Source organism: Dendrobates tinctorius, unplaced genomic scaffold (genome assembly GCF_039654945.1).
Source record: "Dendrobates tinctorius isolate UK_male_01 unplaced genomic scaffold, ASM3965494v1 ptg000103l, whole genome shotgun sequence".
Lineage (NCBI taxonomy): Eukaryota > Metazoa > Chordata > Amphibia > Anura > Dendrobatidae > Dendrobates > Dendrobates tinctorius.
Genome location: NW_027361771.1, coordinates 44,500,954 through 44,523,462, shown reverse-complemented (window position 1 = coordinate 44,523,462; position 22,509 = coordinate 44,500,954). Strand labels below are relative to the sequence as shown.

Below are 22,509 nucleotides of genomic sequence, written 5' to 3'. Positions count from 1 at the left end.
TAATCCATTTCATACGGGTTTCTATATTCATACTGACACCGTGTACTGTTACCTCTATATGCTTTATCTCTTTTTTCATAAGTAGCCCCAAACACTTTTATACAAGCCCCATAACAAATAGAGCAGGTAATCACCCACCCAGTGCTCCTGCTTAGGCCTCTGAATATTGGCTGAAGTGATAGCATCACAACTACAGGGCTCGTCACCGTCACCGCTACAGACAATCACTGAGCTCAGACTGTATGAGCCAGTGACGTCACCGCTGCAGACAATATATAGAAACCGGAGCAGCAGTGGTGAGCTAGTGGTGGACCCAGGGAGGAGTGAATGCCTGCTCTGTTTGTTATTTCACATGTATAAAAGCACTTGGGAACACTTTTGTAAAGTGGAAAACCCATTTAATGTTGACCTGTACTTTAGATATAGTATACTGGAGCAAATCAATCAGCATGCACAGGATCCAAACTTTACCTTTAGTCCTGAGGATAAATTACTGTAGATTGTGCAGTATCTTCTCATGTTTTCTGTATTTCAGTGTCAGTTCAGATCTGTAGAAAGAACTAAAAATGTGACAATTAAATGTGTTGTCCCTTCTAAACAGGATAGAATATAAATATATGACTGCAGGGGTACTGACTGCTGAGCCCCATAAATGAGTCATTCAAAGTTCCTATACATGATCACATGCTTGACCACTACTCCCATAGAAAGTCAATGAAGCCGTGTTCTTCCATGTGAACTAGACATATGGAACTTTGCAACTCTCAGTAAAATATCCTAAGACCATTCACGTGTGAGGTTGGAGGACGGGGCTCATTCACAATTTTGCCTAAGAACACTGACATGAATAAAGAATGGTATCTAAACAACCTCCAAGAGCGACTTCTCCCAATTTCCCAGGAGCAATTTGGTGATGAACAATGCTTTTTTTCTTTTTCATGTATGATGGAGCACCATGTCTCAAGGCAAAAATGATAACGATGTGGCTTGGTGAACACATCATAAAAATTTGGGTCCATGACCAGGAAACTTCCAAGATCTCAAGCCCATTGAGAACCTGTCATCAATCTTTAAAAAGTGGGTGGACAAACAAGCAAACAGAAATAGTATAAACTCCAAGCACTGATTAGACAAGAATAGGCTGTCATCCACTGGGATTTGACCCAAAAGCTGGTATCCAGCATGACTGGACAACATGCTAGAAAAAGGGTCAACACTGTAAATATTGAGTTTTGCATAAACTTTTTGTATTTGCAAGTAAAAGCTTTAAAACTTATGAAACACTGATAACCATAGAAACAGCACTAAAAGATCTAAAAACATTGAGGCAGCAAAGCCAAAATTTGTGTCAGTCGCAAAACTTATGGCTACAACTGTACTGTGTTAGTTGTTGAGTAAAGTACAATGTAATTCTTAGTTTCCCTATGAAAGGAAATACTGTGATCATGATGAATGAGCCTTAATGCAAATACCTGGACCAGTCTGATATTCTCGTCACCATAGACCCCAAGACAAGGTGCTTGGGTGTCCACAAAGGAATTTGAGGGGCTTTCCTGTAATGATACATCATTTGGAGATATCATATACTCTCATTATGAACCTACTTCTTCTTCTCTGAGACACAGGCAAGACTGCTGAATCTCTCACACAATTCTTGCAATTCAGACTCTGTTTGTTCCTCACAAATGTACATAGACACCTCCATCTTGATCAAAGTTGAGTTTGTGATAATTACAGAGTGGAGATCTTCACAACAGGATGATTCCAGATTACAGCCCCATAATCTGCAGATAAATGAAGTAAAAAATGGGTGAGGCTAGTAGATTCCATGACTTCTTCCATAAATTAAAACTGCTTATGCACAGCCCATTGTGCACATGGACATTACAAGAAATGAAAAAGTGCTAATCTTAACTGGCTTTACTAGAACTTTCCAAGTAGTTTGCCTGCAAAACAAGCCTATATTCTGATTAACCTGTCATCACTCTTTAGGGGGCAACCAAATGACTGTATAAATCGGACTGAGATCGGATCACAACGCACAGACTGGCCAGGAGGTTTCACAACCTGAGCGTCACAGCTTCATGTATTTCTATGCAGGTGTCATATTCAGGTCATGAGAGCCGCCGGACAGTCCGTGCATTGTGCTCCAATTTATACAGTTGTCTGGCTGCGCCCTTATTCACAGCTATCAGGAAGACATATGTCAAAATCTTATACTACCACCTCACCTCCAATTTTGTTTTGCCTCTAATTAATGGGGCAGTTCAGGGTATCTGTGCTCACCATTTCTTTTTCTTGAATTTGGTTAAGAATTCCAGTTTCAGATCAGTAATGGAGGTGTTGCATGTTCCTTACATATTCTAGAATGTATAGTTCCTACCTCAGCTTCTGTAGGGGGCAGCCTGGATGTCTCAGTCCTTTACACAGCAGTTTTACACCATCCTGAAGACTATTATTTGATAGATCCAGTTTGGTCAAAAATTGGTTGGTCATTAAAACTGAGCAAAGGTCATCACAGCAGGAAGAGGTGAGTTCACACTCAGACAATCTGCATAGAAAGGTTCAGAAAGTGAGCAAGTCATTGTCATAACCCCAGCTTGTAAAGTAGATGTCAAACCTACAGAACATACAATTCAGTTGATGACATCAATAACTAAATCAGTGGACCAAGACAAGATTTTATTTAATTGCTTACATAGGGCACATTTCCAGTTTTTAAATGTGTTCTACCTGACAGAAACCAGCAGCTGTGATCCTGTGCTATCCTGTCTGTATACTCTTTTGCTTCCTCCCCTGCCCAGGAGCTGTGGTATGATCAGACCATGTTCCTGTATGGTCAGACACAGCCAGTACACAGCAGGGGCACATTTATAAGATTATCTCAGCACAGGAACATTTTTTTTTTAACACATTCAATTGTGGAAATTATTATTCTAAGATCTGTTGCTTATAATGTACTTTATTAATGGGAAAACCCCTTTAACAATCGCCAGTACACATTAAAACAGTTGTTGTTAAGGGGCCTTATACCTGATTGGCAATTTAAAATGGCGATTAGCAATAAGTGTAAGGGTGTGTGCACACGTAAGCGTTTTTTAAGCGTTTTTACTGGCAAAAATGCTTAAAAAATGCTTACAAGAAGCATCCCATTCATTTTAATGAATTCTGCACTTTTGTGCATATTGATGCGTTCTTTTCCGCGAAAAAAACGCATCGCGGTAAAAAACGCAGCATGCTCATTAATTTTGCGGAAAAATCCACATTTCTAGCTATTTTCTATGAGACTGGGGACGCGCGGAAAAAAGCGCATAAAAAACTTGCGTTTTTTGCGCAAAAAACGTGCGGGAAAAAAAAGTGTGTTTTCTGGGAAGGAGTCCGGTTTTCATGCAGAAATTTTCTGCCTAAGTGTGCACATAGCCTAAAGCGACCCCAGAGGACAAAAATCCTGCAGTTGATACCTGAATTTAGCACCCAGCGGCACTGGCTCAACTGGTTTTGTAACCGATCGGGGCCGATTAACTTCTTAAATACTGCTGTCAATCACAACAGCAGTACTTGTAATCGCAGATGCCAATAGTTGTTGTGGTACCCCAAGGAGATCTGGTGACCCAAGGGTATGGTGGCCTGTTAGACCCTACTGTAAGCAGCCTAACAGGCTCTGTCAGTGAGACACTGACAGGACTAATGAACTGCAGTACACGAGTATTGCAGTGTATGAGACCAGTGATCAAAGTAAATAATAGTCATATCCCATAGTGGGACTAAGTGAAAATTAAAAAAAATAAAGTAAAAAAACATAAAGCGCACACAAATAGCGAAAAGCCGTTTCACTACTAAAATGCACTCTGTATTAAATAAAAAAATATACAAAAAAGTACACATAATTGGTATTGTCGTGTCCAGAACGACCAGATCTATAAAACATGTTATTTATTCTGTATGGCGAACACCATAAAAATTAAAAAAAAAAAAACACCCCAGAAATGTAACTTTTTCATCATAGATACACACACAAATTTGAATAAAAATCAATCAAAATTTCATATTTAAAGAAATAAATAAAAATGGTACAAATGAAAATGCCAAACTGTCCTGCAAAAACCAAGCCCTAATTTGGCTCATTCTGCAAATAAATAAAATAGTTACAGCTCTCAGAACATGGCAATGCAAAAACAAATACAATTTTATAAAATATTGGTTTTCGTCTGAAATAGCACCAAAGCATTAAAAAACTGATAGTAATCTGGTATTGCTAGAGTTTATAGAATCATAGAATGGTAGAGCTGGAAGAGACCTCCAGGGTCAACGTGTCCAACCCCCTGCTCAATGCAGGATTTACTGAACCATCTCATACAGATGTCAGCCTCTGGTTAAAGACTTCCATTGAAGGAGAACTCACCACGTCTAGTGGCAGGCTGGCAACCTGTTCCACTCATTGATCACCCTCACTGTCAAAAAGATTTTTTTAATATATAATCTGTATCTTTTCCCTTTCAGTTTATTTCTATTTCTTTTCCTGTTTCCATGTGCAAATGAGAATAATGATGATCCCACTATACTGTGACAGCCCTTCAGATATTTCTAGAGAGGTATTAAGTCTTCTCTTAGCCTTCTTTTTTGCAAGCTAAATATTCCCAGATTCTTTACCCGTTCCTCGTAGGACATACTTTGCAGCTTGCTCAACATCCTGGTAGCTCTTCTCTGAACATGCTCCAGTTGTTTTATGTCTTTTTTTTAAATGTGGTCCCCAGAACATTACACAGTATTCCAGATGAGGTCTGACCAAGAAGGAGATGAGGAGGATAATTACTTCACGTAATCTAAACTCTATGCTTCACTTAATATATCCCACAACTGTGTATGCCTTTTTTGCTGCTGCATCACACTATTGATTCATGTTCAGTCTGTGATCTGTTAGTATGCCTGTCTTTTTCACACGTGCTGTTGTTTAGTTTTATTCCTTCCATTCTGTAGATGTAATTTTTCGTTTTTCTTGCCCAGATGTAGAATCTTGCATTGCTCCCTGTTAAATACCATTTTAAAGCTTATCTAGATCCTTCTGAATCCTTTCTCTGAATCCATCCTAGTTTTGTAAGGCCAGGCCTTGTTGTACCTGTCAGGAAAATATGAGTTATTTCCTAATATCCTAGGTATGTATCCAGAGCTGCCTGTTGCCATCCCCCCATTTGGTTCGTGTAAAACTAAGCTCCATGTGCAAACACACAGCTTCTTGTAAATTTTCTAGTTTCATTCTACTTGCTCTATGACTGAACCGACATGTACTCCGCGCCATATCACGCTACCTGTGGGTTGGTTCCTGACCCGATATAGGCTTTAGTATCAAATGAGGAACTGGTGGCAGTGAAGCGTCCTGGGGGTATTGGGGAGCCCTGGCAGTGACCGATCGGAGATTTATGTGTGTATTCCCGGCCTGGGACTGGTGATATACATAACTCCCTCACTGCAGAGTGCCCAATAGTCAGTACGCGACAAGGCAGCCTTTCCAGCGACTTCTTATCCTAGGTGCAGTTCCCTGACTGACCTAAGGGTAAGGTGGCGCCAGAGAGCTGCAAGTTCCTAACTGGAACTGAAAGTGGAAACAAAAAGTTGGGTTATATCCCTGACAGTACCCCACTTGAAACACTCTTTCAATTGGCTGTGCAAACATTTATTACCACTCTTTGAGTACGAGCACTGAGCCAGTTATTAATCCATCTAACTGTAGCCTTGTCAATCCCATACTAGGTCATTTTTTTTCAATAGAATTCTATGGGGCCGCAAAAACGGCCGGCAAAAATACATTGGAGCGCCGTGTCTCATATGTCCGTGAGGGCCGTATATATGGCCGTGAAAAAATATCGAGTTTGCTCGATATTTTTCACGGTTCACGGACACGGCCTCCACTTAAATCAATGGTACAGCAAAAACAAAGGCAGCTTGTTTTTGCGGTACATCGTATTTGCGGATCGCTGTTTTTTCCCTGCTATTTGTTATAACAGGGAAAAACGGTGATCCGAGAATGTTTTTTGCGGCCCGTTTTAGCGGGTGACCAAAAAAATCAAGGCAATACGGCCCGTAAAAACGGGCCGCAAAAAAAACAGCATGTGTAAAAGCAGCCCAAGGTAATAACTCTTGAATGCTTCAATGGATCCCACTGATCTGAGAATGTTTTTTTTGTGACATATTGTACTTCATGATAGTGGTAAAATTTCTTCAATTCAACTTGCGTTTATTTGTGAAAAAACAACTGAAATTTGGCGAAAATTTAGCAATTTTCAAATTTCTTATGCCCTTAAATCAGAGAAATGTGTCATACAAAATAATTAATAAATAACATTTCCTTCATGTCTACTTTACATCAGCACAATTATTGAAACAACTTTTTTTTTTCGTTAGGAAGTTATAAGGGTTAAAAGTTGACCAGCGATTTCTCCTTTTTCCAACAAAATTTACAAAGCCTTTTTTTTAGGGACCACCTCACATTTGAAGTGACTTTGAGGGGGTCTATATGATAGAAAATACCCAAAAGTGACACCATTATAAAAACTGCACCCCGCAATGTGTTCAAAACCACATTCAAGAAGTTTATTAACCTTTCAGGTGCTTCACAGGAATTTTTGTGGAAAAAAAAAATTAACATTTAACTTTTTTTCACAAAAAATTTACTTTAAACAAAAAACTACTTTAAACAAGTGACACCATTTGGAAACTAGATGCCTCAGGGAACTGATCTAGATGTGTGGTGAGAACATTGAGGTGCTTCACAGAAGATTACAACGTTGAGCTGTGAACATTTAAAAAAATAACATTTTCCCCACAAAAATGTTTTTTAGTCCCAAATTTTGCATTTTCAAAATGGTAATGGGAGAAATTGCATGATACAATTTGTAGTGCAATTTCTCCTGAGTACGCCGATACCCGATTTGAGGAAGAAAACTACTGTTTGGGTGCACGGCAGGGCTCGGAAGGGAGCTTGTATGGGCTTATTACAGGTCACTGATCCTTCAGTAACCTGCCCCCTAGTTTACATAATGAAAATATGTACATACTAGAAAAAAACAAACCTTTGCCCTTCTCGAGGCAGGTGCCAGCATAATCGCATGTTTACTGTGTTAATAAATGTACTTGAGGTGATCCTGATAGTATAGGAAAAAAAAATCCATTTGAAAATGGCGCCCGCCACGCATGCGCAGTACCAGCTATCATTGTGCATATAGAGGTGATCTGATAGCTGCTACTCTGCAGGCGTGAGCGGCACCATTTTGAAGGAGGACTTTTTTTTTCTTCTCTAGCAAGATGGTGCCACCGGCTCGTACGCAATAGCAGCTATCGGATCACCTCTTTATACACCAATAGCTGCTACTGCGCAGACATGGTGGGTGCCATTTTCAAATAGATTTTTATTTATATATCCCTCAGGAAAACCTCAAGCATATTTATTAACTACACATTAAAGATGAGATTATGGCTGGCATCTGCCTGCAGAAGGGTTTTTTTTTTGTGCGCAATAGAAGCACATGCAAAAAACTCATCATGCGTTTTTGCATGCGTTTGTGTTTTTTATGCGCATTCGTTCTCTAGGAGTTAAAACCAGTGTCTACAAATGCATACGAACGCGTGCAAACGCAAGGCCATGCGCACGCCATGTTAAACATAGCTACGCATGATGCATGCGCATGGACGAGCACGATGCGCTGCGCAAATAAATGCCAATGTGAAACCAGCCTAAGTGGTGAAAAATTCCAAAGTTGAGGGAAAAAAAAACAGTAGTGTCTCCAGTTTTCAGGATATGGGACTGTGTGAGGGCTTATTATTTTACGGGCCGAGCTAATGTGACATTTTTATTGATATGATCTTGGCCCAGATAGGATAGCCCTTTATCACATTTTATTGCAATGCTGCAGCAAGCAAAAAAAACGGAATTCTGGTATTTTGATTTTGTTCCCGTTATGTCGTTTACTGATTGGAATAATTCTTGTCATATCTTTATCGATAGGGTGATTCTGAAGGCGGCAAAACTAAATATGTGTATTTGTAAATAACAAATATACACCGGCGCTCCCTGATGCAACTGATAGTGGATATGTGCAATACAGCCGCTGCTGGCGAATGTCCTGGGTCTGTGCACACCCAGGAAGAACAGTAACAATAAATAAAAAATATATTACACCTGCGCTGGCTGACTATATCCCGTAATGACACCTGAATAGGTCATAAACAAGTACTTACTTCCTATAAACTGTGGGGCTGCGGGTGGATCCAGCGTGCGCCACGTGTGGAGGTGAATGTACCACGGTGTGACAGGAGACGCAGCACCAAGGAGGCGTCCCCCCTGTGGGCAGTGGTGCGGGAGCATCTCTGAAGCTGACAGCCGCTGGGCGCGCTGAATGGAGGGCCCTGATGAAGAAGGTCCGTAGACCTTAGAAACGCGTTGGCTTCTAGTTTGGCCTGCACGCGCTTCCTTCCCCCTTCTTTTTGGTGACGTCACCTGATCTCCTCCCTCTCAGCCGCTGCACGCCGGCGGCGCCTCTCGGCCGGAGCGCGCCACCACCATTCAGCGCGCCCAGCGGCTGTCAGCTTCAGAGACGCTCCCGCACCACTGCCCACAGGGGGGACGCCTCCTTGGTGCTGCGTCTCCTGTCACACCGTGGTACATTCACCTCCACACGTGGCGCACGCTGGATCCACCCGCAGCCCCACAGTTTATAGGAAGTAAGTACTTGTTTATGACCTATTCAGGTGTCATTACGGGATATAGTCAGCCAGCGCAGGTGTAATATATTTTTTATTTATTGTTACTGTTCTTCCTGGGTGTGCACAGACCCAGGACATTCGCCAGCAGCGGCTGTATTGCTGTATTCTTTTTTTTATCATTTTATTTTGAATGAGGCAAAAGGGGATGATTTGAACTTTTAGATTTTTTTATTTTTTTTTATTTTGAAAACTTTTTTTTTTTAACTTTTTACTGGCTTCAATAGTTTCCTTAGGAGACTTGAAGCTGCGATCATCTGATCGCTTGTGTTACACATAGCAGGGCTATGAAACCATTTGGTGGCTTCGGAAAAAAAAGCAAACCAAAGACTAGAATTCACAAAAGAATTCTCTAAGGGCAGTTTCACACGTCCAGATTATTCCGGTACTGGAAAAAACGGTACCGGAGCTATCCGTGTCCATGTGTCCGTTTGCATACATATGCCATCCGTGTGACATCCGTGTGCTATCCGTATGTCCGTGTGTACCATCCGTATGCTGTCCGTGTGCTGTCCATGTCCGTGTTTTTGAAAAATTATTTTCAGTGTTAACACTTTGACCTTTAAAAACACACAAGGACAGCACACGAACAGCACACGGACAGCATCCGTGTGTGTGGTACGTGTTTACACGGACCCATTGACTTGTATGGGTCCGTGTGATCCGTGCTGTTGCACAAAAACGGACATGTCAGCGTTTTTTGCACACGGACACACGGTCCGTGAAAGCACGCTGACATCTGCATAGACACATTCATTCGAATGTGTCTACGTGTATCAGTGTCTCCGGTACGTGAGAAAACTGTCATTAGACGTGCCGGAGACACTGACGTGTGAAACTGCCCTAAGAAAGCAAATGCAACATCAACTGATCTTTATGGTGCCTTTGAAGGAATAAAATAATCCACTCTATCCATAAACAGTCAGTTGGTGAGGGAACACTCAGCTAATTAAAAATAATTTAAATCTCCTGGTCCAGATGAATTACATTCTAGGGTATTGATTGAAAGAGATAGCAGATGAACTTATAGCGCCACTAGCCAGAATCTTTGAAAAATCTTGGAAATCAGGAGAAGTTCCAGAAGATTGGACAAGGGCAAATGTCCCTATCTTGAAAAAAACAAAGACGATAGAGTCAGGAGGAAATTACAGGCCATTGAGCCTTACTTCTATACCAGAAAAGATATTTGAACAAATTATTAAACAGCATGTATGTAAGTACTTGGATAATAATACTAAAATTAACCAGAGCCAGCATGGGTTTGTAGCAAACAAGTCATGCCAGACTAATCTAATGTCTTTCTATGATGGAATCACTGACTGGGTGGATCAGGGAAATGTGGTAGATATAGTATATCTTGACTTCAGCAAATCATTTGATAAAGAATATCTTTCTAGCCTTATTGAAAAAAAATGACCAAGTATGGGATTGACAAGGCTACAGTTAGGTGGATTAATAACTGGCTCTGTGATTATACTCAATAAGAGTGGCAATAAATGGTTGCACATCCAGTTGAAAAAGTGGTTCAAGTGGGGTACCACAAGGCTCTGTCCTGGCCCCAGTGTTGTTCAACATTTTTATAAATGAGCTAGATAAGGGAACTGAAGGTAAACTAAATTTAATTTGCAGATGATGCAAAGCTAGGAGGGATAGCTAACACTAGAGAAGACAGAGAAAAGATTCAGAAGGATCTAGATAAGCTTGAACAATGGGCAGTGACTAATAGAATGGTATTTAACAGGGAGAAATGCAAGATTCTACATCTGGGCAAGAAAAAAGAAAATTACATCTATAGAATGGGAAGAATAGAACTAAGCAGCAGCATGTGTGAAAAAGTCTTGGGTATTCTAAAAGATCACATACTGCACATAAGTCAACAATGTGATGCAGCAGCAAAAAAGGCAAGCACAGTTCTAGGATTTATTAAGTGAAGCATAGAGTTTAGATCACGTGAAGTAATTATCCCCCTCCATTCCTCCTTGATCAGGCCTCATTTGAAATACTGTGTCCAGTTCTGGCACCATATTTTAAAAAAGACATTGAGTTTGGGAAGAGCTACCAGGATGGTGAGCGGACTGCAAAGTATGTCCTACGAGGAACAGTCAAAGGATCTGGGAATGCTTAGCTTGCAAAAAAGAAGGGGAAGATGAGACTTAATAGCAGTTTACAAATATCTGAAGGGATGTCACAGTGTAGAGGGATTATCCTTATTCTCATTTGTATACGGTAATACGAGAAACAATGGAATGAAACTGAAAGGGATTAGATACATATTAGATATTAGAAAAAACTTTTTAACAGTGAAGGTAACCAATGAGTGGAGCAGGATGTCATGAGAGATGGTGAGTTCCCCTTCAATGGAAATCTTCCAACAGAGGCTGAACAGACATCTGTCTGAGATGGTTTAGTGAATCCTGCATTGAGCAGGGGGTTGGACACGATGACCCTTGTGGTGTTTTCCAACGCTAACATTCTATTCTATCTTAACAGCGGGAATAAATTAGCAATAAATACTGCCCATTTCTCACTTGCAACAGGTCCTCTTTAATTAACCTAACTGTATAAAGGTCCTCTTTCAACAAATCTTGCTACTAAAATATCATACCAATTTTGTGCTATTTATTCACCACTAGTATATCAAAGTATTGGTTAGAGCAGGGGTTGGAAATTCTTTTTCCCAAGAGGCCACATGAGAGACCATGACTGCAGTGGAGTGCAGAACCAATAGGCTGAAATTAATTCAGCTCAAAATTAATGTTCTCATATTAATTATAATTATTTTATATTAATTGTATCACTTAATATTGTGCATAATTAAAGAGAGCAGTAGGCCCTTCAGCTGACACCAGTGACCATAGGTAAACTTTATACCTCCGATCACAGCTGCGGGCTCACGCTGTCATTTGACAGTGTGGAAACCGTGGATGTCTGACTGGCGGTGATGATTTTACCGCTGGTCAGAAGTGGTGTTTGCCGCGCTGTCATTTGCATGACAGCGCAACAAACACCCAGTGTTCAGAGGGCCGAACATGAACAGTAACATGGACTTCCTGGTTGAAATCTGTGTTTGGTGTCTGTGCCCGAACAGTTCATGCTACTGTTCGCCAGTCTCTATTGGCTGAGTCTTTGCCAATTTGGCTCTTCTTCCATCCACTTGAATGGTAGTCTTCTGTTTTCTTCCAAGTCTTTCTGGTTTGGCTTTCCATTTTAAAGCATTGGAGATCATTTTAGCTGAACAGTTTATCATTGTCTGCACGTCTTTACACGTTTTACCCTCTCCAAATCAACTTTTTAATCAAAGTGCGCTGTTCTTCTGAACAATGTCTCAAAGGACCCATATTTCTCAAGCTTTCAAGGAGAAATGCATGTACAACATGTCCTGGCTTCACCATTAACCCCTTTCTGCCATGTGACGTACTATCCCGTCCATGTGCCCTGGGACTTAATTCCCAGGGACGGGATAGTACGTCACAGCGATCAGCGGCGCTCACAAAGTTCTCACCACATATCTAAATAAGTTCCTTGGGGGGTCTAGTTTCCAAAATGGGGTCACTTGTGGGGACTTTCAATAGTTTAGGTACATCAGGGGCTCTCCAAATGCACATGACACCCGCAGACCATTCCATCAAAGTCAAACTGGAAGAGCCAGAGGGCCAAATGTGGCCCACAAGATGAGCTTTGCCCAGCTCTGGGTTACAGACATTCTAGAAACATCATTCAAAACTTTGATGATCCAAGATCAAACTTTACTAATAAAACAAAATGTATAATCTCATATAACTATAAGGCTGGGTTCACACGTAGCGGAACTCACGCGGAAATTACCTCGAGAATTCCGAATTTTATTCCGCTGGAAAATCGCATTGTAAATTCCCGCGATTTTCCCGCAGAAAAACTAGCATTTTGCAAGCGTTATTAGCTTGAAGAATTGCTAGCTTTTTCCAAGCTATATGTAGCATCGCTTGGAGAATTGATTGACAGGTTGGTCACACTCGTCAAACATAGTGTTTGACAAGTGTGACCAACTTTTTACTATTGAGGCCGCCTATGCGCAATCAATAGTAAGAGATAGGATGTAAAAAATAATAATAAAAAAAAAATATTGCTATTCTCACCTTCTGACATCCCGCGCAGCCTTCCCGCCTCTCTCTACGCTCCCGGTCCCAGTAATCTTTTGCAAAAATTACCGCGATGACGTCCATTCTTGCAGGATCGAGACGTCTCGCGGTCATTCGCGATGACGTCGCGCGAATGACCGCAAGACTTCGCGATCCCGCGAGAACGGACGTCATCGCTCTCAAAGGCTTACTGGGACTGGGAGCGTTGATAGAGGCGGGAAGGCTGCACGGGACGTCGGAAGGTGAGAATAACAATATTTTTTATTTTAAATTCTATTTTTACAGGGATATGGTACCCAAAGCCCGGAGGACAGTCTCCTCTCCTCCGGACCGTGGGTACCATCCGCAAATGTTCTGCTTACTTTTCGCATGGTGTGCACAGCCACATGTGGAAAGTAAGCAGAACAATGCATTCCTATGGGTGCGGGATCGCCGCGATTCTGCAAAATTAATGAGCATGCTGCGTTTTTTTACCGCAAAGCGATTCCGCCACGGTAAAAACCGCAGCATTAGCACAGCATTGCGGATTCCCATAGGAATGCATGGGATGCTTATTTTTCGTGTTTTCGCGGCAAAATCGCACGGTTAAAACCGCCGCGGAAATGCGAAAAAACCGCCACGTGTGAACTCAGCCTAAACACACAACACAACACTAACCCATCAACTAATTATTTGGACTTAAGAATTGGAACGTCCGTAATGTCTTATAGAATATGGGCAATTTAGCTTGATGATTCTTGACTTAATAGTCCAAGTTGAGAAATTGTGAATGTCATCAAAAATATTTTTTTTATTCTAGACCTTCCCCCACTGACATGCAGTAAATATTGTTTCAATCATAGCATCCTCCTCACCTTAGTTTCTGCAGGGTACAGCCTGGATGTTTGAGTCCCTCACAAAGAAATTTTACTCCAGAGTCTCCAAGGAAATTACACGACAGGTCCATTTTTTTAAGACTGTGGTTTGTGCTAATAACAGAACTTAGATCTTCACATGATGATGGAACCAGTCGGCAACCAGCTAAGCTGTGACAGGATGGAATATCATTGAATATTTTGAATATCTTTACTTGGTACAGTATGATATCCCAAAAATTATACAATGTTTGTGGCAGTAGAAAGGCCCCTGTTTATACGGATGCCCTCTAATTTCTCAACGATTGGCAACCCTGATTAGTACATAATATGAAAAGTTCACCTCAACTCCTGCAGGGTACAGCTCGGATGTCTGAGTCCCTCACACAGATATTTTACTCCTGAAGGAAGCAATGCTCTCCATGTTAAGCACAATTTAGTCAAGGACTGGCTTCTTACAAGCATGTGTAGATCATTGCATAATGGTGTTGGCAGAAAAGATTCATTAAACCTGGAAAAAAAACAATTTTCTCTTTATAATAATAATAGCGCCAACATATTCAGTGGCGCTTTACAGTTTAACAGTTTCAAACACAACAGTCATAAGTAACAATGTTAACAATACAATAATTAAAGCAAAATAAGACGACCCTGCTCGTGAGAGCTTACAATCTACAATGAGGTGGGGAAGATACAAAGTACAGGTGTGTATTTACAGTCCAGCCATCTTGAGGGAGTACACACACACACACACCCTCTCACACATAAAATTACTTTCGTTAGAGAACATGATAGGCTGCTCTGAACAAATGAACAAATTATTTGAATGTTAAAGGGGTAATCCCCTGGCATTTTCCTAAAGTCTTAAGGTCACAGCAGTTCAGCCTGGCTGCGAGAACAGCTTTAGTGAATAGCGGTCATGTCAGTGATGCTGCGCTCCCTCACAGCTTGACCCGTGCTAAACTCTGGAGCATGGGAAAATCAACTGGCATTTTCCCACGCTCAAGTGGTCATCGCAGTTCAGGCTGTGAGGCAGCGCAGCATCAGTAACGTCACCGTTAGTCACTGAGTCAGCGCTGGCAGCATCTCATTCATTCAACAGTAGTTTGCAGCTGGGGCGGTCGCATTTTAGCACCATCCTGGTTGCAAGCTGTATATCCCCCAGATATGGATTACGACGTGGGACAGAATGATGGACAGGTATGGTATATTGTTGGTTTATTATTTTATATTTATTACAGGAGAATGAGGGCTTTGCATGGATTAGGTGTGTTTGTAAGTTCAGTTTAAATAAGAACAATAAAGGAGTATGTGTGTTTATTTCAAATAAAGGATTTTTTTAATGGGTGTCTGTGTTTTCTTTACAATTTGACTATATGGGGTTAGTAACAGGGGCGTCTTATTGACATCAACTGAAAAGTGACATCAACTCCCCAACTATTACCCCATATGCCAGCGCCATATGCCAGCGCTAACATCAGCCCTCAGCTGTCTGCATAGCCATTGCTGGTTATTAATTATAGAGGGACTTCACACCATTTTTTTTTCCGTGAAATAATCATTTATTAGTTAAATACATGTCCAGAATTTTGCACACACACTATGCTAATTGTATTTGTCACTGACATCTCTCTCTCTCTCTCTCTCTCTCTCTATATATATATATATATATATATATATACACTCACTGGCCACTTTATTAGGTACACCTGTCCAACTGTGTGTTAAGACTTAATTTCTAATCAGCCAATCACATGGCGGCAACTCAGTGCATTTAGGCATGTAGACATGGTCAAGACAATCTCCTGCAGTTCAAACCGAGCATCAGTATGGGGAAGAAAGGTGATTTGAGTGCCTTTGAACGTGGCCTGATTGTTGGTGCCAGAAGGGCTGGTCTGAGTATTTCAGAAACTGTTGATCTACTGGGGTTTTCACGCACAACCATCTCTAGCATTTACAGAGAATGGTCCGTAAAAGAAAAAAAATCCAGTGAGCGGCAGTTCTGTTGCCGTAAATGCCTTGTTGATGCCAGAGGTCAGAGGAGAATGGGCAGACTGGTTCGAGCTGATAGAAAGGCAACAGTGACTCAAATTGCCACCCGTTACAACCAAGGTAGGCAGAAGAGCATCTCTGAACGCACAGTGCGTCGAACTTTGAGGCAGATGGGCTACAGCAGCAGAAGACCACACTGGGTACCACTCCTCTCAGCTAAGAACAGGAAACTGAGGCTACAATTTGCACAAGCTCATCGAAATTGGACAGTAGAAGATTGGAAAAACGTTGCCTGGTCTGATGAGTCTCGATTTCTGCTGCGACATTCGGATGGTAGGGTCAGAATTTGGCGTAAACAACATGAAAGCATGGATCCATCCTGCCTTGTATCAACGGTTCAGGCTGGTGGTGGTGGTGTCATGGTGTGGGGAATTTTTTCTTGGCACTCTTTGGGCCCCTTGGTACCAATTGAGCATCGTTGCAACGCCACAGCCTACCTGAGTATTGTTGCTGACCATGTCCATCCCTTTATGACCACAATGTACCCAACATCTGATGGCTACTTTCAGCAGGATAATGCGCCATGTCATAAAGCTCGAATCATCTCAGATTGGTTTCTTGAACATGACAATGAGTTCACTGTACTCAAATGGCCTCCTCAGTCACCAGATCTCAATCCAATAGAGCATCTTTGGGATGTGGTGGAACGGGAGATTCGCATCAGGGATGTGCAGCCGACAAATCTGCGCCAACTGTGTGATGCCATCATGTCAATATGGTCCAAAATCTCTGAGGAATGCTTCCAGCACCTTGTTGAATCTCTGCCATGAAGAATTGAGGCAGTTCTGAAGGCAAAAGGGGGTCCAACCCGTTACTAGCATGGTGTACCTAATAAAGTGGCCAGTGAGTGTATATATGTATTCTATGTGCATATATCTATTCTTTTGTAAGTTGTCAGTGTGATTTTAGTGTAGCCGCACATGAATTGCCGACTTTTCAAAGGACACGTAAATATTGGACAGCACTAGCATGGTGTGAGTGCTGTGCGATTTTGTTTCTCGCACCCATTGATTTGCATTGGCATGTCTCGTCCGAGATACACGGCAAAACGCAGCATGCTGCAATTTTTTTTCTCAGTCCAATTGCAGCTGAGAAAAAAAAAATCGCAGATGAGCTGTCACCCATTGAATAACATTGGTCCGAGTGCAATCTGATTTTTTTATCGGTTTGCACTCGTCCGTATTTCTCGCAAATGGGTATGAGCACTTATACTTACAGTGGCTTGCAAAAGTATTCACCCCACTGTTATTTTTTGTGTTTTGCTACCTCACTACCTGGAACTTCACTGCTTTTTTTTGAGGGTTTGCATCAGTTCATATAAACAACGTGCCTACAACTGTGAACATTTGGTTTTCTTTTCATTGTGAAGCAGACAACAAATAGGACACAATAAACTGAAAACTTCAGTGTGATAACTATTCACCTCCCAAAAGTCAGTGCTTCGTAGACCCTCCTTTTGCTGCAATTATAGCTACAAGTCGCTTTGGATAAGTATCTATGAGTTTTCCATATTTTGCTACTGGGATTTTTGCCAATTCCCCAAGGCAAAACTGCTCCAGCTCCTTCAAGTTAGGCCGGGGTCAAACTAGAGAGGAATACAGACGAGTGAGAGGCGTTAAAAGCACACATCTGGCTTGGCTTTTATCCTAAGTCATGTAACTAGGCTCGTTAAAGGGTCAACATTGACTTTTAGGATTGCTACCTCCAATAGGTGGCACTAGAGTTCTAGTCCTCTTCCTCTCTGAAGAGACAATTTGCATAATTAGCATATTTCCCAGAGGAGCATTGCGGCTTTAAGTTTCCTCACCTCTACATGCTTAGCATGTCATTCTCCCGAAGGAGAAATGATACTTCTTGGATATCGGTCAGACGCCTCTCTCACAGCCAAACCAGATCTCCCACTTTGCACTGATGAGGACAGTACCCTGAAACACAGTGTCTGCAAATGGAGATTCTGGCTTGGCTTTTATCCTAAGTCATGTAACTAGGCTCGTTAAAGGGTCAACATTGACTTTTAGGACTGCTACCTCCAATAGGTGGCACTAGAGTTCTAGTCCTCTTCCTCTCTGAAGAGACAATTTGCATAATTAGCATATTTTCCAGAGGAGCATTGCGGCTTTAAGTCTCCTCACCTAGACATGCTTAGCATGTCATTCTCCGCAAGGAGAAATTATACTTCTTGGATATTGGTCAGACGCCTCTCTCACAGGCAAACCAGATCTCCCACTTTGCACTGATGAGGTGCAGAGTGTCCTGAATACCTTGAGTGTTGTCTCTTGGCCTTCCGGCATCGCCACTTCGGTGGCTTAAGCCGGTCGCTGCTTTTGGGAGATAGCCAGGAGGTTTCTTGTAGGAAATCCTTGGAGCTGTGGACGATGGGAGTCCGACTTCAGTTCTCTGGGACCGGTGATAGCCGGGTCAAAAATGGATTCAGGATTGACATCGCTGAAGATAAGAAGTTGCATTTTTCCCTGGGATATTTGGTCAACATGGTGTTTTATGACATCCTGAAGATTCGGAAGTCCGATATAATATGCCTGCAGGAGTTTAGGAGAGAAGGCAGGTATGTACTGGTGCTATCTTCTATGGCGGCTTGCCAGAATTTGTTTACTGCCCTGAAAAATGGAGTGGCAAATCCTTTGCTGGAAGGTCTTACCTTTACTGTGCTGTACTCTAAGGGAGATATCCCAATTGTAGTATTCATGCACAACCCTTTTGTTTCCCTGGAGGACATTGCTTTATTTTTGAAAAGACATTGCATTTATGTTCAGTACTCCCACAGGGTCCTGAATGGAGAAGGGCTCTGGACTGGGAAGTACAAATTTTTTGTGAGATTTGGTATGGATCCCCAAGGCCCGGGAGGCATCCATTACCCCCCTCTTAATTTTTCAATTGGGAAAAATACTGTTTTTTTGTTCTTTCCAGATGCCCCGATGTATTGCAGGAGGTGTAAAAATTTCGGGCATACCCAGGATAGTTGCAAGGAGATGCCAACTTGCAGGAATTGCAATGCTTCTGGCCATATGGCAAAAGGCTGCACAAATCCTGTTATGTGTAATGCTTGTGGTGAGGAGGGCCATAAGTATCGGGACTGTAAGGCCAGGATCAGTCCTAGGTCTTATGCTGAGGTCTCAGGTGGGGCAGCTGCACCCCCTGCTGCTGTTGTTGACATTCCACAGGTTTCAGACTCGGAACATATTGAGGAACCTGAAATCATGGAGGCACATGAGGAGGCCCTGCCCCAAACGGAGTCTCCCAGCCAAGAGGTGGCAGTTTTGGAAGCTACTGATGTTGAATGTGAGCTCCCTCTTCAGTCTGATGTCTGTGGGGAGGGGGAGTTGGAGAGTACTCTTGGCAATACCCCCAGTGTATCTTGGTTTGCTACTGAGGAGGAGTTGGCCAGTTGTGGAGATCAAGGTGACTTCACTCTTGCGAGGTCCTCTGAGGATGAGAAGCCTGGAAATTCCTGTAAGAAGCCCAGAACGGATTGGGCAGACCCCGGTGAAGTTGGTTTAAGTCCGGTGAGTGAACGTAGTTACCCTCAGAATGTCTTCTCTCCTGACACCAATGCTTTTTTAGGCATTCCCGCAGACGTAAACAGATTCAAGGAGTTGCAGTTCCAGATGGAAGACGAAAACGGCTGAAGAGGAAGTGGCGTGTTTGTCGTCATGTAAATAACACAGTCATGTTATGGCTCCCCAAGCTGGTTGGGGCATTGCGTCCCTGAATGTCAGGCAAATTAGATCCAAATTCAGGAGGGCAATCGTTCTAGATTATATTAAACAGATGAATGCTCACATCTTTTGTCTTCAGGAATGTGGAATTGTGGACGCTCCAAGCGATAAGGACTGGCCTTACGGACAGCATGTATGGTCTGGCTCATGTGTTAATAGGAACGATGATGTAGGGATATTAATGGGTAACAGGGAGATTAGTTTAGATAGCTACACGGTGGTAGAAGTGGGTAGATGCATAATTGCACATGTTAGCTATAGGGGGTGGCGGGCTAGAATTATTAATGTGTACTGTCCATCAGGACACGACAGGAAAAAGGAGCGTCTGGCTCTTTTGGAAAAATTAAGTTTGTTTCTTCCGGGCAAAATGCCTACAGTTTTAGTTGGAGACTTTAATTGCACCACAGAAGGGAATTGTGACATAACTGGTAAAAAGTTATCCAATCTTATTTCTGATTTTTCCCTTCTAGATGCTGCTGCTCTGAAATTTGGCATCCCACCACCGCCAACATACCATGCTGATAGGGGTGGTATTGCATCCAGGATAGATAAAATGTTGTTTTCCAAAATATGTTGTGTATGAATTTTGAACAAAATGCTGTACCTTTTTCTGATCATGAGTGTTTGAGAGGTGTGTTTAGTGCGATTGATGACCGTGTGTATGGGGGTGGGGTTTGGAAGCTGAATGTAAGATTGTTAGAAGATGAGGATGTGATGAATGAATTAAAAATAAAGTATAAAGAGTGGAGAGTATGTAAGAGGGATTTTGCGTGTGTACTGGAATGGTGGGACTGGGTTAAGGTGTGTTGCAAAAAATTTTTCAAAAAGTGGGGCTATAAAAAAGCTGCTATTTATCGGAGTAGATTTAATGATTTAAACAGGCGCTTAGACTGGTTAAGGAAGTGTGGAGAAAGTGGCATGGATGTGTCTGATCTGCTGGCTGAGACAAAGAGTGAATTAAAGAGTGTTATGGATGAAAAAGGGAAAGAAATCATCTATCGCACCAAAATAGAACATCTTGAGAAAGATGAAAAGTGCACGAGGTTCTTTTTTAAGAAAATGAATGGGAGAAAGGCTGATATGGATAAAATCCTGGATAGGAATGGTTTGTGTGTGTCAGGTGAGAATGTGATAAAGGAGGTGAATAGGTTCTATAGCAAGTTATATGATAAAAAATGGATTGATTCTGGTCTTGTTTCAGAAGTGCTGAATGGGTTAGAGAACAAGTTGGATAGTGGAGAATGTGATATTTTGAATGAGGATGCAGGGCCGCCATCAGGGCATGACAGGCATTACACCTGTATGGGGCCCCGGTGATCAGGGGGGCCCTCCCGGGCCCAGCGGCCGCGGCAGTAACTGAGCAAGCTGGGCGTTGCAGCCTGGTCCGCGCTCGCCGCTCGGGTCCCGGCCGGGCCCCCCTTACAATTATTTCAGCGGTTCGGCCCCCCCCATTCTCCCCCCTCAGCCTGCTCTGCCTGTGTTACATTCACAGTTCACTCAGTCTGTGACAGACGGCCAGCGCTTGGCTCCTCCTCCCCTCCCCAGTGCACCATGGTTGGATGGTCACTCCAGCACCGCCCCCGGCTCACCATGTGATGTGACGTCACACGCTGCCTCTTCACTTCCTCATTCCTGAGAAAGCTGAAGAGCGGTGTGCACGTGGCATCGGCGTGGGAGCGGCTGCAGGCCTGCAGCAGAGCAGATGATGTCAGGTCCCTGGGACGGGTCACGGTCTGACGGTGCTGTGGACAGCCAGCGAGCAGGTAAGTGAATTCTTTTTATGTCTGTATGTCTGGCTGCAGCTTGCTGATCATGGGGATGGGGACATTGGGAGCCGAGGACCTGTTGTCTCAGTCCAAACATGGGGGGGGGGGTCTCTGGGGGCCCCGGAGCCGGGGGCCGGTTGTTGTGGGGAGTCTCTGGGGGCCCGGGGGGGCTGTTGTGTCTGATCATGGGGGGGAGTCTGGGGGCCCGGGGGGGCTGGTTGTGTCTTATCATGGGGGACATTGGGGATCCTGTGGGGACCAAGGGGCCCGGCTGATGGTGGGGGACCCAGGGGCCTGCCTGGCTGTCCGTGGGGGGTCACCCAGGGGCCCACCCTGCTGTTTGTGAGGGGGGCCTGGGGGACCCAGGGGTCCAACTAATGATGGGGGGGACCCAGGGGCACAGCTGTCCGTGGGTGGTCACCCAGGGGCTCACCCGGCTGTCCGTGGGTGGTCACCCAGGGGCCCACCTGGCTGTCTGTGGGGGGGGCCTGGGGGACCCAGGGGCCCAGCTGATGGTGGGGACCCAGGGGCTTACCCGGCTGTCCGTTGGGGGGTCACCCAGGGGCCCGCCCGGCTGTCTGTGGGGGGTCACCCATGGGCCCACCTGGGTGTCCGTGGGGGGGGGCCTGGGGGACCCAGGGGCCCAGCTGATGGTGGGGACCCAGGGGCCCAGCTGATGGGGGGGGACCCAGGGGCCCGCCCGGCTGTCTGTGGAGGGGTCTGGGGCACCCAGAGGCCCAGCTGATGGGGGGGGTCACCCAGGGGCCCGGCTGTCCGTGGGGGGGTCTGGGGGACCAAGGGGCCCAGCTGATGATGGGGGGGCCTGGCTGTTCATGGGGGGTCTGAGGGGGCTGATGATGGGGAGACCCAGGAGGCCCGGCTGATGGGGTGAGCCAGGGCCCAGGGGGACAGATCTCCAGTGCCAAGATTAGTAGGCACATTGTCTCCACCTGCAGCTCAGCCTGTAGTCCTTTCCTTTTAGTTATCACAGACTGTGCAGACCAGTACGAGCACGTTGACTGTCTCCACCTGCAGCTCAGCCCGTAGTCCTATCCTTTCTGTCAGCACAGACTGTGCTGCACATGCACAGACAGTACCAGCATGTTGACTGTCTCCACCTGCAGCTCAGCCCGTAGTCCTATCCTTTCCATCAGCACAGACTCTGCTGCACATGCACAGTACCAGCATGTTGACTGTCTCCACCTGCAGCTCAGCCTGTAGTCCTACATGG

General features: G+C 43.8%; 1 protein-coding gene across 2 annotated transcripts in view; it reads right to left on the bottom strand.

Annotated features, from left to right (window-relative positions):
* Window positions 1–22,509, bottom strand: part of LOC141100096 (NACHT, LRR and PYD domains-containing protein 3-like) — a 157,788-nt gene that overhangs the window by 3,329 nt on the left and 131,950 nt on the right. The window contains exons 7-11 of one of the 2 annotated variants that reach the window (XM_073588311.1): window positions 14,070–14,237; window positions 13,727–13,897; window positions 2,384–2,551; window positions 1,605–1,784; window positions 472–560 (exon numbers count right to left, since the gene is read on the bottom strand). In XM_073588311.1, coding sequence (XP_073444412.1) covers window positions 491–560; window positions 1,605–1,784; window positions 2,384–2,551; window positions 13,727–13,897; window positions 14,070–14,237 — 757 coding nt within the window. In that variant the 3' untranslated portion in view covers window positions 472–490. The remainder of the gene's footprint in view (window positions 1–471; window positions 561–1,604; window positions 1,785–2,383; window positions 2,552–13,726; window positions 13,898–14,069; window positions 14,238–22,509) is intronic. The other variant, XM_073588312.1, reaches the window with a different exon arrangement.